Raw genomic sequence first — 17,480 nt, 5'->3', positions numbered from 1 at the left:
ACTCGCGCACGAAGGGTTCCGTACCAATACGCAAAAAACGAAAAAAAAAAACACGTTTGTTGTATGGGAGCCCCCTTAAATATTTATTTTATTCTGTTTTTAGTATTTGTTGTAATAGCGGCAACATAAATACATCATCTGTGAAAATTTCAACTGTCTAGCTATCACGGTTCATGAGATACAGCCTGGTGACAGACGGACAGACAGACAGACAGCGAAGTCTTAGTAATAGGGTCCCGTTTTTACCCTTTGGGTACGAAACCCTAAAAACGGTCAAGTGCGAGTTCGTTTAACTCGCGCACCGAGGGTTCCGTACAAACTTTCTATTTAAATCTCATGTAACTATTCATCATCCTGTCCTGGCCGGTTTCGGCCACGGCGACTGGGTTTGTACTGGCTATTGAGAGCGACGGTCGTGAGCTGACTGACGTAGCCTATTTTTGCAGTGCATGTACGGCCACACTCACCGCAGGTCAGCACCCCTCCGGCAAAATTGTAGTTGATGACCGCAGGTGGTCGGGCCTTTAACTCGTCACGCTTCTCGTCGAGTTCCACTCGTCTCTGCTCTTGGAAGGCCTGCACTTTTATACTCACTGTATGCCTCCACTTCGGTCGATCTTGTGCCGAAGTCTGCCAGTTGCCAGTGCACTGGTTCAATGTCACATCTCCGCATGTGGCGCTTCAGTACATCTTTGTATCGCAAAAGTTGGCCGCCCTGTTTCCGCTTCCCACTCTGCAACTCTGAGTAAAAGATGCGCTTAGCAACTCTGTGGACATACGGGAGACATGACCACAACATCGCAACTGACGCCGCATTAGATAGGCTTCAATGCCGCTGACATTAGCACGGCGTAGCACTTCTGTGTTCCTGACACGATCCGACCATGAGATGTTCAGAATGTCACGCAGACATTTAAGGTGAAATCTATCCAATGTGCGAATATGCTTTTGGTAAAGGCACCACGCTTCAGAGGCATACAGGAGATTGGGCAGAACTATGGCCATATACACAGAGACCTAGCTTGGTCTGAAGCTTAATATCATGTGAACGGAACACCTAAACTATTAAATCACCACTCACTCACTCACTACTAGCTCACTACTTTCATCACGTTAAGCATAATTGTGTACAGCGCCATCTATCGGCAAATTGGCTAACTAATTTGCGCGACCTGTATGTATGTTGGTTTTCAGGGATAATTCTTTATCATGTGAACCGAACCGACCGAAGAAGGTGTTTTTAGTGTAATCTCATAGAAATTTCAAGTATATTAAACACCCGCAAAGAGGGTTAAATTGCATTTTTTTTACATTTGTTTTTTCACTATGAAAAAATAACACTTTTAATGTGTCTGGGTTAGGGTTGTTCGTAACTATTCCAAATGTAGTTCTCGAGATATTTAGCAATGTGACAGACAGACGGACGGACGGACAAAGTCACACCATAAGGGTTCCTTTTGTACCTTTTTGGTACGGAACCCTAAAAATAGGCTGTTAGAGTTCAGGTCACGTTCAGGTGGAAATAGGGAGACCTTGTATGTTATTTTCGTCGCGAACTGCCTAAAGGGGTCCAAAATAATTACGACCTCCGATTACCTACAGTTGTTGGGGATCCTGGTTATAGTTATACTGGTTTGAAGTCGAGCCGTTTGATGGGCGATTGGAAACATCAGGGCCTTGAGCCAGTGCTATACATATAATATGAAGAAGGGTGCTTTTTGTTGGGCTCGCAACTTATATCAAAAACTTGGTAGACGCCTCATCGCGGATGGGTATTTGCTACAGTCCGTTCCATCATAAATCTACATTACCTTTTTTTTATAACGAATTCTCTGTCAGCTATCAGAGATCCCGGATATACCTACATTCCTACTTTTTGGTGATGTGGTAGGCTCACATACCTATAGCCTATATCACAATGCCTACCTATTACGTGCTTGCCTATAGGGTGTGCCGCTATAACAACAAATAGATACTAAACACAGAATAAAATCAATGTTTAAGCGGGGCTCCCATACAACAAACGTGTTTTCTTTTTGCCGTTTTTTGCGTAATGATACGGAACCCTTCGTTACTTAGCACTTGGCCGGTTTTTTTTTCTTCATAATAATAATAATTACTTATTTGTATTTTTATTCAAACAATAGTCACCATAAATTACTTTTTATTTTTAAATCCGACATATTAGTAGGCTAGTTCCATTGATTTTAGGTATTAGCGAACCCTTTGGTCTGCTGGGCGTGCCTATACAAGTATTCACATACATACCAATTTAGAGGGAAAACATTACCTGCCCTTCGCCACGTCTGTGACCCAGTTACTTATATGTAAATAAGGAATATGCCTGAAACTGGCACGATGCATTGCGTGGTAAGTAAATTTTACCATTTAAGTTAAAATAAGTACCTATCTAGTATAAATATCAGTTCCATACGACTGTCATGTAAAAAAGGATCGTTCAAAGCTTTAGTAACAAATTTAAAATAAGTAATTAAAAACCACTAAATATTATCAATATTTTATATGAATTTAATTAAATTACAAGCAGGTTTTTGTGTTATTTTTGTCATCCTTACATTGACGTTATTCCGTAACGTACCTACTGTTTGTGTTTTATCAGGGACGAGATTTTTGCAAGATGATGTTGATGGGCTATGTTGGGCTACCCACATGTTCGGCGGGGGTGCTTGCCAGCGCCATAAACCGGCCGGGCGGCTCTCGCGCTCCCACCGGCCACCTGTTCGCCGCGCCCTCCCCCGCGCCGCCCGCGGCACCCTCGCCCCGCGGCGCCCGAGGTGCGCGCGTCGGCTCGGCTCCCTCCCCTCATTCGTTCGCGACGCGTCGTCTCGCCGGCCGGCTTCCGATACCCGGGCTCATTCGCACCGTGTCCGTTCCCTGTATCGCTCAACGCACCCCACAAGTTCACAATGACGGAAAGCACGGACACCCCGGCGGCCGCAGCGCCCGAAAAAACCCCGACCGAGAATGGAACGACTGAAACTCCTCCGGAGGAGACCCCGGAGAAGAAGGAAGCCGAGAAAAAGGAGGAGGAGACCCCGCCGCCCAAGGAGATGCGCGCCGTCGTCCTCACGGGTTTCGGAGGGCTGAAGACCGTCAAGATCCTGAAGAAGCCCGAGCCCACGGTCGGCGAGGGCGAGGTCCTCATTCGCGTCAAAGCCTGGTGAGTCTTTTCAAAATTTATGACTGATTTCATATAGGTTCTTGCTAAAATATCCGAAACGTTGAATCCGAACGGGTTTCCTGTGCGTTTTAAGTTTTAAACGCAACGTGTTTTTATAAGACGTTAAATGTGTTTTAAATTTGTAGACTAGAAACGTTTTAGAAATGACGAAGAGAAGAGGGTATTCCTTTTTTTGTTGGTGTTAACGGACGACTTCATCCCTATGACTTGTGTTAACCGTTAGCTAGGGAATTTTTTTGTTGCTAAATCCTACCCGGAAATTAATCCTATTATTAAACTTTTAAGATAAAATCTACGTAATAAAAAAAATACAAGGAAACCATTCGGTCATGTATTTGTGGCTTAATCAGATACAGATAAATATATGAACAACCTCCCCATAATATCGGGGCAAGTAGCTCTGGCTTTCTGTTGTCTGGCACTGATGGGGTGGAGGTTTTGCTTAGGTAGCAATATGCTGCGAATGAGCGTGGTGCGCGGCGGGCCCCGCATGCGCCGTGTCTCGTCTCGTCTGCCTCATTAACATTGCTGATTCACATCTGCCGCCACCGAGATGCAACCAATTGAAAATTCTACACGCACTCGAATTCGCGGTCGACCTGTGTGACGCGACGCGCCCTTCAGCGGATTCACACTCCAACGACTCACGACGCGACGGAACTACACATTAAACCCGACATAATTATTCGCAACTTTCGCAAGCACTATTATTAGGCAGACCACTTTACGAAGCTTGTCAAAATCCATTGCAATTTCTGATAAGACATGGGATAATGATGAGCCGATAAATCTGAGATCGCGATTCTTGTTCATTTGCTCACCTAGGTGTCGTGATCTCAATCGATTTCGCTAGATAGCTCATTGTTTATTCAATGAATAGTTATGGTAAGTAAATCGTGTTCAATCCGACGAGTGTTCACGCATGCATCGGTGCAGCGGAGCGTGTTGTCTCGGCCGTGGAAGGCTACAATTTTAATGATATTTTGTCATATGAAGCCGCACCGTGGCGAGTTCATGCGAAAGTGAGTTGAGCGCCCACTGACATTGTTCTTTGTTCGTTTTTATCGCTCCAGTGCTTGAGATAATACAGACGACTCGCCTCAAGCTCGAAGCTACTTGCGAGACGACACGGTCATGAGTTATCGGCCACTTTTCTTGTTAAAGTTAACTGGTGTTTGTTTCAGCAATTTTCTTACTTAACGATGAATGATGTGTTTCACTTTTGTGTTATACCTACTTCCCCGTGTGCTTAAGAAGATAACTATAGTAGATTGTTAACCAAGGGATGAAAGGCACTCATTTTTGCCGAGGTATTTTGGCGCTCGAATGCAGTGAGATGCCTTTCACCCGAGTTAAACAGTCTACTTTTCATTTCGAATACGAGGATAGTAAAATGCATGTGTTTTTTTTAAACATGATTAAGTATACATTTTTATAATATTTCCTGAGGGTACTTTCAATTAACAATTCAGGTAAAAGTATCGTTATTTATGGAATGGAGAGTCAAATATCAGAATGGAAATTGTATAACAAATCCATTTAATCTCAAATTTCTTATCAATAATTATGCAATTGCTTATCGTATAAAAATTAAAAAAATCGTACTTCGAACGTAAAATGCTCTAGTGCAGACACGTATCATTTTCTGCACACCTTTTAGAACAACAATGACCCTCTTTCAGAGCATGAGAAATGAAAAAGCTAAATATACTTGTACAATTTCCAATTGGTCCGATCATCCATATTTTCTTACGCATTCACCTCATTCATTACAAATAAGTGCAACTAATCCGACCGTCTCGTCTCCCTCTAAACTTAGTTTACAACGAAATTATAAATCAAACTGGGTCGTAGTAAAAAAAAAACCTTGGCTTGGGGAAAAATTTGACATTAGGTCGAATATATGTTGCAATTTATTGACAAAAAGTAATTCTCTATTGGTCAGTTTTTTTATTATAATTTTTTTTAGTAAGATGCGGTTTTTAATTTATTTTTCATCATACTTGCTCGAAAAAGATCTTATTTCATCAGGTGTACTGAAGGACATAGGTCTATGTTATTCCCGCGGGAGTTATGGATTGTAAAAAAAAAACAAAAACTATAACTCCCTAGGGGTTATAGCTTTTTAGGGTTCCGTACCCAAAGGGTAAAAACGGGACCCTATTACTAAGACTCCGCTGTCCGTCCGTCTGTCTGTCTGTCACCAGGCTGTATCTCATGAACCGTGATAGCTACAGTTGAAATTTTCACAGATGATGTATTTTTGTTGCCGCTATAACAACAAATACTAAAAACAGAATAATATAAATATTTAAATGGGGCTCCCATACAACAAACGTGTTTTTTTTGCTGTTTTTTTCCGTAATGGTACGGAACCCTTCGTGCGCGAGTCCGACTCGCACTTGGCCGGTTTTTTTTTCTTAGTTATGTCACTAATTCATACAAACCAAGTACTTAGGTTATAATATAAGTAAAATACTTCGTTAAAGTCAAGGTATAAACGAGTTTTACTTTTAAAATACAGACGTTTATAATTTAATATTTTTGTTTATGTTTAAAAATATTGTATTCGATTGATTTTATAGACGTTTAAAATATTTTTACACAATTTTCAATCGTGGCTGAATGCCGAATATATTATATTCGGCTACTTCGGTCTGTGACAATATGGCGGGTAAATGTTTGCGCCTGTGGCTGTCGTGAATTAACCATGTACTTACCTCGTTTCCAAAATTTATCTTACCCCCTCGTTGCACAAAGTACTATTATATTTGCAGTTTTGTGGTCCGTAACAAAACTCCATAAAATAAATAACTACATTTTATTTATACTAGCAAGTCTAGCAACTTAAAAAGCATAAAATCGTATTTGCAATATAAAAGGCCATCATAATCACTATAATTAGATAAAGCGACGCTGGGTCATGATATAATGAACTATAATCCAATGGAAAGAAACGAAGTATAGACTCCATACATTCTTGTTGGCTTTCTTTCCTTTAATCGTCGGTAAGCTAGGTGCAAGGAGGTGCATCCTCCGGCCGCGCTAATTTTAGCCGCTTATCGCTCGCTTACTATGGAAATGACCGCGACAACCGCCAGCTGCCGCGAATTATGAACGGCCTGGCCACGGTTGCCTCGCTATTGGTACCGGTACCCTACGAGATACGTACCAGTTCTGAGTCTAGACTGCATCGCAAAAACGTGTGAGTTCCGCCCACACGGTGCGAGCGCACTGGTACTCAGGCCGACAAGAAAATATGCCTAACATTTATTGACTTTATTTACAAGCACTTATTTTTTTATTTTATTTTTTTCAGTAAACGGGCATTAAAGTTTTAAAATATTATGGGAAACTTTTTTAGGACAATCACATTCACCATTGCGTATTGTCGTTATTTTGAAAGTTGATGAACGATGGCTCTAATAAATAAAATAAAAAACTTGAACGCGCTCAAGTCAAGGTTAACGAAGTACTCTACAAATACTTACCAAACAACTTAACTAGATTATTATCTCGGAGTTTGTTGACCCACAATTAAATACTCATTATAATGTAATGTAACGCCGCCGAATGTTTTAAATAATACCTGTCTAGCCTCAAGTCACGCGGCGCCGCTATGGTGGCCATGACTTTACGACAACGAGACGAGACACGAGACTAGGCCGAATGGGTACCTAATACAACTTTCCTTGCAATAACTTTTTTTACAATCGTATCGTGAGATCGATGTGATTCATTTCCATCTGAATAGCATTCGCTTGTCAACACGATGTGTGTTACAGATTTCAGTTCAAGCTTTGTTTTGGATAAGAAAAATAAATCCTGCACCGAGAGGGATCTGGATTATGTCTCACTTAATTAAGCTTCTCATTACAATCGTGGAAGAAATCGCAGCGCGCGGCTGAGTGAGATTATTCTTGTGCACATGACATGGATTGTTTTAACGGCTACCTAAGCTAAACTTAACAATCTGTGATAAAAACAAAGTCATAAAATGTGAAGTAGTCCCCTCATGTATTTGTTTCTTTTTCGATCAATCAGCCTAGGCTGCAGAACAAGGGTGTCTTGTTTGACGGTGCCATTAAATTAATGACTTGTGACCGTTATAAAATAAAAACTCTCCGACGATACATGGTGCGTCGCTGCAGCGTTGTCTGCGATCAACTAAATGTTTTAGTAAGACTTCTCAAAGGATTCTGACCAATGAATAACATACCATTATTTTCAATTAGGTCAAGCCTGTGTCAGTGTGAGATGTCTTCCAAGAACAATCGGCGTACTCACGCCTTCGTGAGTGGCTTTCTTTTTGATTCCGAGAGTGCTTAATTATATGTGGAGATAAGTAGTGAGGGATGGGAAATGCGATCGTAGACTTTTTGTTGTGTAGCGGGCATCTGCTCTACATCGTATACACTTCTTAGAACACGGAACGATGTGGAAACCCTCTTGGTCGACTGGGTGTACTTTATTCGAATCATTGATGTAAAATTAAATGTACCTACCCGTCGATTTAAATTAGTATACTTAAACTGTAACATTCAATTACGTTTAAAATCTTTTGTCAAACTTAATGAGAGATGTCTATCTCATGACGTAATTGGTCTTCTTTTTGTGGCGAAAGTCCTCGTTAATTGCTTACATCCTTTCCTTTGTTGGCGTATCAATTTAAGGACTAAAAATAGCGTTTGCCCCTCGTGATGCGACGCTCTATGGTATAAAGTGCAGTATTGAGCATTTTAATGGGCTTTGAAGCCACATAAGATGGGAGAGATGAATTTGTTTATTACCCTCTTCCTTATTGAGAGCGTCTGGCCGAGATAGCACTCTTCCTATGAGTCACTAGAAAGCTATGTTCTTGAACTAACTCGATTGGAATAACTCGCCATTCTACCTGACTGCAAGCACTGCAACCACTGTGTAGGTGGACTTGCTCCCGAGATTGCACATCTACAATTGCTTCTATAATTCTACCTACACTGTATTAAAGCGTTCTTGTTGCGTAAACTTGAAAATCTGTAAAACTTATTAGTACTATGGACCTTAATTATGATTTATTGAAAGAATTAAAAAAAAGATCTGGTGTGTAATCATTTTTATTCTATAATAACACGTTATCCCGTTGTGTCAAGATGCAACCGCCTATCCATCTTTCAATCAATCATATTCAGTTTGATGGGCAGCTTATGTTTACAGTCAAACTTGTTAAAATGGTGTTAACGTTTTATTTTTATTGTGAAATGTTCTATATACTTGTAGGAAATCCAATGAACTAAATGTTTGCGGGACATAGGCGATGTGTCATAATCTTTATTCTCGCTTTGTACTTACTTGGCATGGTACTCCTTACGCACATGAGTCAGTCCACGGTAGTATCGTAATTGACTCATCATGTACCATTTGAAAACAAATAATTAAACTGCTAATAAAAATTTATATTGCTATAACCTAGTCCGTATGTGCCGTAATAAATCAGAATCTGACATTAAAAATAGTAAATATGTATAACAATAAAATTGGACGCGACCTGTACCTAATTTAATTTTGAAGTTTATTGATTTTTTGTGCAAAAAACTATGACACTCAGCTTTGTTATCGCTTTACATTTAATTGCGTGCGATAAGTCATCGATTAGTCAGCTCTAACAACAATCGATAGTCTCGGCACTCTCGGCAACCGATCACCTGAGTAGAGTAGAGACAGGGTTTAAAGGTCCCTTTTTATAGTGTTTTCGTAAATACCCGCTAACCGTTAGCTTCACCCCCACCCTCCGGTACTTTTAGTATGTTGTTTAATACAACATTTCCTACAAATATGCCAAAATACGCTTATACACGAATTATTTTCCCCATCTTTCCATCGTTTGGTGGCCTATAAATTGCAGTCTAAAATTTCACTCTAAATTCACCAATTTTAAGTCGCTCGTCCGTAAACTTGATAAGCATGTGCAGATTTCAATAAAGTTTCTTTGAAATAACAGAGAGTAGATTTCTGATAGAATTGGCCAATGACATTTTACCCGAATGCATCTAATCTCAGACAGAAGGAGAATACATCATGTGTTGTAGATTTGAGAAGGTTGTGGCGGAGTGATGGTCCTATTTTCCGTAACTCCAAGTCAGGCGGAAGCTCGATCGGGAGTCTGACTGAACATATGCATGCCTATAAAATCCTTCATCGCAGCAGATGCTGGAGCCGGGTCGCGGCCTGCCGCCGCCCGCGGCCACATTGTGAGTTTGCCAAGTCATTGAACTTACGAAAATGCTCCTTCGCTTATTGTGCCCATAATCGAATCAACTCGCCGCTCTATATGGCAGTAAACAAGCCGGATTCTTTTATCTTTTTTGACAAATAAAACACGCATGACAGGTAACAAATCTCCAAAATATTCTACCGGAATTTCTCGGAACCTTAAACGTGTCGTGCGTGTGCCCTTATTTAGATGTGAATCTAAAATCAATCTCGATCTCGTCGCTTTATGGAATTTAACGTCTTTTATGCATCGTTTAAACGTAATGTGCCTTCCAGTCTTCATTGTGAATTATTGTAGGTGGTTTTTCGCGGTTGCCGGGCAAAATAAATTGGAAAATCCCGTGACTGGGTACTGCATGGAAAAGGGGTGTGGTTGCGTCGTGGCAGGGTGGTCGGCATGGGGGGTGTTCGTCGCACTCGGGGGCGAGGGGTTCAGCTCCCGTAGTCTGCGAAGTGCGGGGTGCGCGCCGGATCAATACGGCGCGTCCCCTGCCCTCACCTCAAACCTCACTTCCTCACGCCGACCAATCTCCGCGGGCCCTACGTCTTTCGACGCCAATGCTTATTTTTTATAGCACCCATTAACCAAGCTCTCCGATAAATGAATAGAAGCACATTGTGTTGATATTTTTTCTTCTCTCGACTAGCGGCATCTTTCTATTATTATGTTAATAATTCATATCTGATACAATCGAGCACAATCTTTCTCCACGCGATGGCTTTCGATTATCGGACCGATTCTTAGACCGACGTGAGTAACGGCTGACATTACCAACTACTTGTTGAATGTAACGCTGACTATGTCTTATCTACTTACTCAGTAACACGCGCATTATTCATTTTATACTAAGAGTATATATTTAGTGTACTTACACTGTAGTATGTACTCCTCGTGATACTAAAAATAACAAGATATGTATGTATGTATGTTAACACTTTATTGTACATAAGACAGATTACAAACACAATAAAAGAACAAAAATATATACAATGTACAAAGGCGGACTTATCCCTATAAGGGATCTCTTCCAGTCAACCTTTAGATATTTGGTTGTTTTTAGAGTTCCGTACCCAAAGAGTAAAAACGGGACCCAATTACTAAGACTCCGCTGTCTGTCTGTCTGTCCGTTTGTCACCAGGCTGTATCTAATGAACCGTGATAGCTAGACAGCTGAAATTTTCACAGATGTATTTCTGTTGCCGCTATATAACAACAAATACTAAAAACAGAATAAAATTAATATTTAAGTGGGGTTCAACAAACGTGATTTTTTGCCGTTTCTGAGCGTAATGGTACGGAACCCTTCGTGCGCGAGTCCTACTCGCACTTGGCCGGTTTTTTTTTTGTTTAAAATAAATATTATTTAAAATAAATAATATTATTTAAAATAAATTTGGCTTAGCTCCTAAATAATATGTACTTAATGAAAACAAATTGACTAAAAGTCTATGAAAAAAAATACTGATCCATTCTTATTGCGGGTATAATCCGAAAGTACGTTTAGTAAAACAGGTTGGATCTGTTCGATATATAATATAATATTGGCTATTTAATTGAATTATTTTTATAAATAATTGGCCGATGGTTATAAAAATCCCTGTAAGTCGTATGCCTTGACCTAGCTTAGTTGTGGGTATCATCAATTTTATTTATTTCGTTTTTACGACCTGCCCATTTACTTATATTTTCTATCTATAATCCTTTACAGCTTGGCCGTTGTACTTTAATAAAGTTTCACTTAATTAACATTAAAAGTATTAAGGAACAGAGAAAACTGGAAATATAATCTTTATATTTCCTTATTAAATTGCGTCGTTGTATTAGTTCTCTCAAGTCTTACTGTAGGTAAAGGTAAAGGCAGACATATATGTACAATTTCGTTCATAAACAACTAAAATGTATGTGTTCTATGTTTTTTTTAAATAAGTAACTTAATTAAGAAACTATGCCACAAGACTGTTCATCAGCGCCGTTTTGTGTAATTATTAAAACTATAGGTAGTGTTTTGCTAAGTGAATTCCCATTTTGCAAAAGCAGGACCACGCGTCGTGTCGTGAGAAACATTCCTGCGGGCATCAACCGCCGTCCCGCGAACGCGCAAAGTTAAATTAATTGAGCAAGTAGATGGCTCTGCCAGTATTAATCCGCTAGTCGTGTAGGATTGGGCCTCGGGAACGCAAGACGTGTTTAGAGTATAAATTCCGGTACGGAGCCGACACGCAGAACTATATTTAGTTACATAGTAAGGGCTCCCTATGCCTTCAACTCGCCCTAGCGCTCGGCATTTTTTGCTACAAAATTTGGGACGCTGTAATGATATTCCGTTTATTACCCAGTGACGGCATCAAGTTCGATGCCAGTATTCTGCGTCATTTTTTTGCGCCCGCATTCATACACATGTTTAGTAAGGGCGTGCTACACTAGCGTATCGTATTATAGGTACAGGTACCGTCTTTCTTGCGTTCCGCTTTAAAACATTACGGTGGCAGTCATAAACATTATTGTGATTTGATGATTTAGATTCGATTACATTGTTTTTATTCGTACAGGATCTCGATCCTGCTCACCGACGAAATCTACCGCGACGTCTTATTCGTTATTCGATTTTGTTTGACCCAATTGGTGATCGTAAATAGAAAATGTTTCAAAAATGACTACCTTTTACTTACTGTACTAGCAAATATTTGTCATATTTAGCACCACTTGCACCATCCCACTAACCCGGGTTTAAGCGGTTAAATCGTTAACCCAGTGTCTAAATGTACTGGTAACCATGTGGTTACTCCAAGTTTAACAGGTTAACCCCGGGTTAGTGAATAGTGCAAGTGGCCCTTAGACGCTGCCCAAATAATGATTTGAAAGGCCCATTCCATAGCAATTTCTTATCTGAAGACCTTTCTTTTTGTTTTCTGAGGGATGATAATATTTTATCTCTATTTGTTTTGTTTATCGATGCAGATACAAACAAAGAAATTGTTTGGAAAGAAAAGCAGAATGATGTTTTTTTGCCGACACATGCACCAACCGTCAAAAAGTTGTAAAGACAAGCTGCCTTTACTCGACTGCCGCAGAAGGGGGTAATTTATTCATAAGTTTCATATCCAGGGGGATGCTACTGTTCATTTTTTAATTCTCCTTTTCGTAACGGTATCAACTGCGCATTTATCGTGCTTGTTTTGGATTTACGTTTTGTTTGTTCTAAAAGACTCGCCTAATAAGCTCTTCTTGCATAAGGCAAACTAAATAAAATTTATTTGAACTTATAGTAGCGAATTACTCTTCACTAGTCAACAGCAGGGGTGTTAAATAAATGTCGGTCGTTGTGGCCCGTCGGACTTCGTTAGCTGATGGAAGGAGGCAATCGGCACCCATTCGTTTCCATTGCTTCGGAAAATGTTAGCGATTTTATTGTGAAATTCTATTTTACCAACCCATTCACATCAAACGTCTTGTCATCAATGGGCATCCTTTAATGAAATGAAGTTGTAATGAAATACAGTATTAGTCTAGCCATTCATGAATCTCGCTTTGGAATCATAGATCTAAAAATGGTAACTTGTTCTTGCCTAGTAGCCTGCACAACTAAGTTCTATAAGGGTACACATACATCTGTCCACATACATGCATAATCTATCCACAACAGTAAGTACATACATCTGTCCTTTTAAGGACAGAGAAAGGTGTAAGTTGTATCTTTGTCCCTCTTAATAGGTAAGATAGCAGAAAGTGACCGATCAAAGGATATATGTAATAACCCCTTTACTCATTCAAGACTGTACTTCGTAGGAACCAACTTAACATGTCATTCCAAGTTTTTACGAGAGCCTGAAGTCAAACGGAGCTGTAACTTCCGAATTCCGATTCATTAAAGCCCTTCTGAGTCAAAGTCAAGTTATTATCAGTTATTGTGTAACGCGGGCTCCTGAGAGCGTTAATTGGTGGTTCATCAATCGAATTCTTGTCTGTTTATAGCGTTGTATTGCTATTAGACAGTTTGAGAGCACGCGTGGCTACGGAATTAGAGTAAGCATAGGGGGAAACATGAATGTGATGGTAATTGTAGACATCCGATGTTCTATATTTGTAATACCTATTGGTTACCTACAGAAAGGCTATTTCGAACATAACTACTACATTAAACATGTTTAGGTATGGTATGGTACTTTATATCCCACCTGGGAATGATGTTCATTTTAAACGAAATAGTGACAAAATAAAAAAAAAATATGAGGAAAAATAGGTAGAGATAGAAACTAATTGAGAACTCTATTCGTCTTATCTCGTATAAGTAGGTTAGACATAGGAATTTTTTGACCTTCATAAAAAACTTTTTAATAAGACGTAGCCAGTTTGCATACCCAAAATGTCTGGTTTAGACCCTGATACGTCCCCTCATGGCAGTCAAGTTCTACCCGCTGGTCACTTCCTGGCAGGACAATTAACGCGGATGATTGCGGCGAATATTTGTAGTACCTACGACGGTTGCTATGTGGGGTGACTAATTAACAATGAGCTTGCAAATGTACATTCCTCCGTCAATTACTTGCTTTGGTGCCAAGGCACCAACACTTCATGATACCATCATACCATAGTCATCGTATGTAAGTAGATCCGTTAATAGCTATATACCAAAAAGGTTAAAATGGTCTTATTGTCCAAGAAATAGAGTTTGGCTTCGGACTTCACATGCAGTCTTAACATGTGTTTTAATGGTCCCTAAAGTTTTCAACGCTTTGCCAGTAATGAAACGAGATCAAATCTCGATGTAAAGTGTACATTTGAAGCGTTGACAGATTGTTGATCCCTTTGCTGAAATTAGTAGACAGCTCGTGCAAACTTTCAGCCAAACGCCGACGACGGGCTTAATCGCTCAGACAGCCATTTTCCAACTTTTGAACTTGTCTTTTGAATTAATCACTTTTTTAAATGTATACTTTTAGTCAATGTCGTTTTAATTATATGTACTTCTGGCGCGAAGCTAGACAGTTTTGTATTAAAATTCATAATATGAGAGCGTAGGAATAGACACGCAGGGTATTTAAATTTACGCGTAACCTAAACCCATGCACCACTAAATTTTTAAAGCGTAGATTGTGCCGACTAAAAAGGCCTTAAACGGTATCCTAAAAATACATTTTGGTATTCCGAAAATCACGAATACTTCCGTTTAAGTTTTTTTAGCTTAAAGCATGTGTTTAAGTGCCACACAGAAGTAGCACGTGTTGCGCATAACATACCTACTTAGCTACTCGGAGCCTGACGTGCATACCGGTGCGGGAGTAATACGCGCGAGTATGTAAAGGCAATTATGGCAGATAACGAAATGTACGTCCATTATGATGTATGAAACTGTGACGAGTACCTGAAGCTTCAGGGCCGTCAAAGAAATAATAATATTTAAAATGTACGAAGTATGTTATCGAAGTCCAAAATCACTCTGCAGCACAAAGCTTGCCTTAAAATTTTAAATGATTAATCCATCAAAAATCATTTTTAAGCTGCCAGTTAGGTAGATCGTTCGGTAGTTGAAATTACTATTACTCCACGTTCAAATTTGCTAGTCATTTTTGATCGACTCGAGCAAATTTTTATTCGTAGACTTTACCATTTTGTTGATTTTGTCAAAGGACGCTCGCTTCCCAATAAAAAACTCAGTGTGGACGCATAAACGACACGTTATGTGGATCAAAAATAAGTATGTGAGCTATGCCGCTCATTTCCGACCTCACCATAGGTGGAGTCCGTCAGCCCTAGTCACAGTTCGGCGAGTGTAGAGATCGGAAGCCGATAGAGTTGTCACGCCGCGGTCACACGCGTTACATTGTTTGTATTCACTCTGCTATCCCAAACCGCTAACCGGATATTAAGTCGCGTCCAAAAAGCAGGTGCTTGGTTATCAGTCCTCCCTAAATTGGTGACTGAATTAGAAAAATAAGCATACCTACTCCTTAAGGACGCTACTTGTATTTGCGCTTTTGAAAAAAAAAGCCATGGAAATGATTTCAACCCCTGACGACATACGTTATCAGTTCCAAGAAAAAAAGCCTATGTCATGCTCTTAACTTATCACTGCAAAGCAAAATTTTGCTCTAGGGTACGTGATGACACGATGGCTCTAATTTATTTTTGGACAAGGTTAATTAATTGCGGCTAGACTGTTTAAGTAAAAATGCGGTCCATAAGTTCAGTCACGCTATTTGTTTGACACACTAGCACAGTTTCATTATTCACGCGACAATTTCCATACTTTACATTCCATACTTATGATTAAAATTACATTGTAATGGCAGTACTTCGATGGACATCATTGCATTGCAAATGCACGCCAATTGTTAACAACGAGAACATCGCTACCAATCGTCATACATATTCAGTCCACTATTCCTTATGAATTCCCTAATTATTTCTTTGTAAATTATTATTATATATTATATATTTATATGTATAAAAATAACTTACCCAATTAACTATTTATGACAAAGAAAGGATACGAACGGACTGCACCTATTGTATTTATTATTCACCATAAGTCATATTCAAGCAATTAATAAGACAAGTATGACCAGTATTGGAATTAAAACGCATTATTCTGCGGCAAGGCTGCTAAATAACAAATAGAGTTACATCGTATATAACGTTACGTGTATAGCTAACATTGATTCAGCCTGTTCATATTCGTATTATGAGGGAATGAGCAAAGTCAGCTTCCTGTGGCCGTAATAGACGCATAACCATGTGCGTTAACTCGGCAACACGTCGAACCGGAATACAAATGAATCAGAAAGTACATACTTGAGTGAGGAATTTCCTTTTAGTGCATTTGTACTCATGCTAATCTGATGCGAGCTATTTATCGCCGCTGAGACTATAGTTATAGTCATATCAGTCAATGTTACAAGACTTGGTGCTTGCAACGTTTATAAGGTACTTTGCGCTCGTGATACATATACTTACTCACTATAACAAGAAGCAAAGTGTCCCTACGCTAAAAAAATATATCTATACAGACTGCCGTAATTTTGTTACTGTAAGATTTTTTCTGCAAGGTAACTTTCGGCAGTTTTAAAGCCTATTCATCAACTCTCCTAATTGGACCCAATTATCACTAATTACGCGGCTTAATTCCATCCCATGCAAATTAAGCTTCAAGGATCTATTGGTTTTCTTTACCAATAACACCGCTGTATACCTTGCGATAAACATGTTCCACCGAGAACTTGAAGTATGAAGCTAAAGCCAAACATCCTTCATTATTTACCATTCCATTCTATGTAGCACCCACGGCGCATTACAATGACGTCGCTGCGCTAAACATGCTACGCCTTCTCGAATAACGATGCATGATAGTGAAAGATTTACTTTGACATTAGTCCTTTTTTCTTCTTTTTAAACCGGCGACGATGGGGCTTATAAATTAGTCTTCCGCCTCAACGTTTTCGATTACATTAACCTTCCCGATTCTGTCGGCTGGAATGCCTGGAATGCTCGTATTGAAAATGAAAGTAGTAAAGTTGGAGATGCAATATCGCGCGGGCGCCAGTGCTGGCTGTAAGGATTTCGCCGAAGCGCAATGGAACGTGACGCTCGACATCCGACTTGCGCAAATTCCTTCACCGTGAACGCCACGAAATTTATACCAACAGTAACAATCAGTTACTGTGCTCGCAAAGAAGACAATAATTACTATTTCGACAAGAAGTTTGTTTTACGTGTCAATGAGTAGGTAGGTACACTGAAAAACAGTGTCGTAACTCGTAACACTACTTCAGTGCTGCGACACATGCTAAATGTTATCCTTTACTGGAACCACCCGCAGCACTGTAACTTTTAATTTACCTATATTAAGACTATTTTTTATGTTGTTGTGTATGTGTGTTTCGAATAAAGCATCATTCATTCAAGAAAACAAGTAGAAGAGTCTGTCAACTTACAAATGATCATGCTAATTTTAAAGATTTTGTTACCGTGGCATACTTTTTCACTTAACTGAACGTGACTGAACATTGTGTTATTGACGTAAAAATA

The 17,480-nt window shown here is 39.6% G+C and overlaps 1 protein-coding gene across 2 annotated transcripts in view; it reads left to right on the top strand.

The window, feature by feature from the left end:
- Nucleotides 1–2,791: 2,791 nt before the first annotated feature.
- LOC134749264 (synaptic vesicle membrane protein VAT-1 homolog-like) overlaps nucleotides 2,792–17,480 on the top strand; it is a 37,275-nt gene continuing 22,586 nt past the window's right edge. Inside the window, exon 1 of one of the 2 annotated variants that reach the window (XM_063684156.1) lies at nucleotides 2,792–3,181. In XM_063684156.1, coding sequence (XP_063540226.1) covers nucleotides 2,928–3,181 — 254 coding nt within the window. In that variant the 5' untranslated portion in view covers nucleotides 2,792–2,927. The remainder of the gene's footprint in view (nucleotides 3,182–17,480) is intronic. The other variant, XM_063684157.1, reaches the window with a different exon arrangement.

The sequence above is a fragment of the Cydia strobilella genome, chromosome 18 (genome assembly GCF_947568885.1).
Source record: "Cydia strobilella chromosome 18, ilCydStro3.1, whole genome shotgun sequence".
NCBI lineage: Eukaryota > Metazoa > Arthropoda > Insecta > Lepidoptera > Tortricidae > Cydia > Cydia strobilella.
This window is presented reverse-complemented; position numbering and strand designations above follow the sequence as displayed.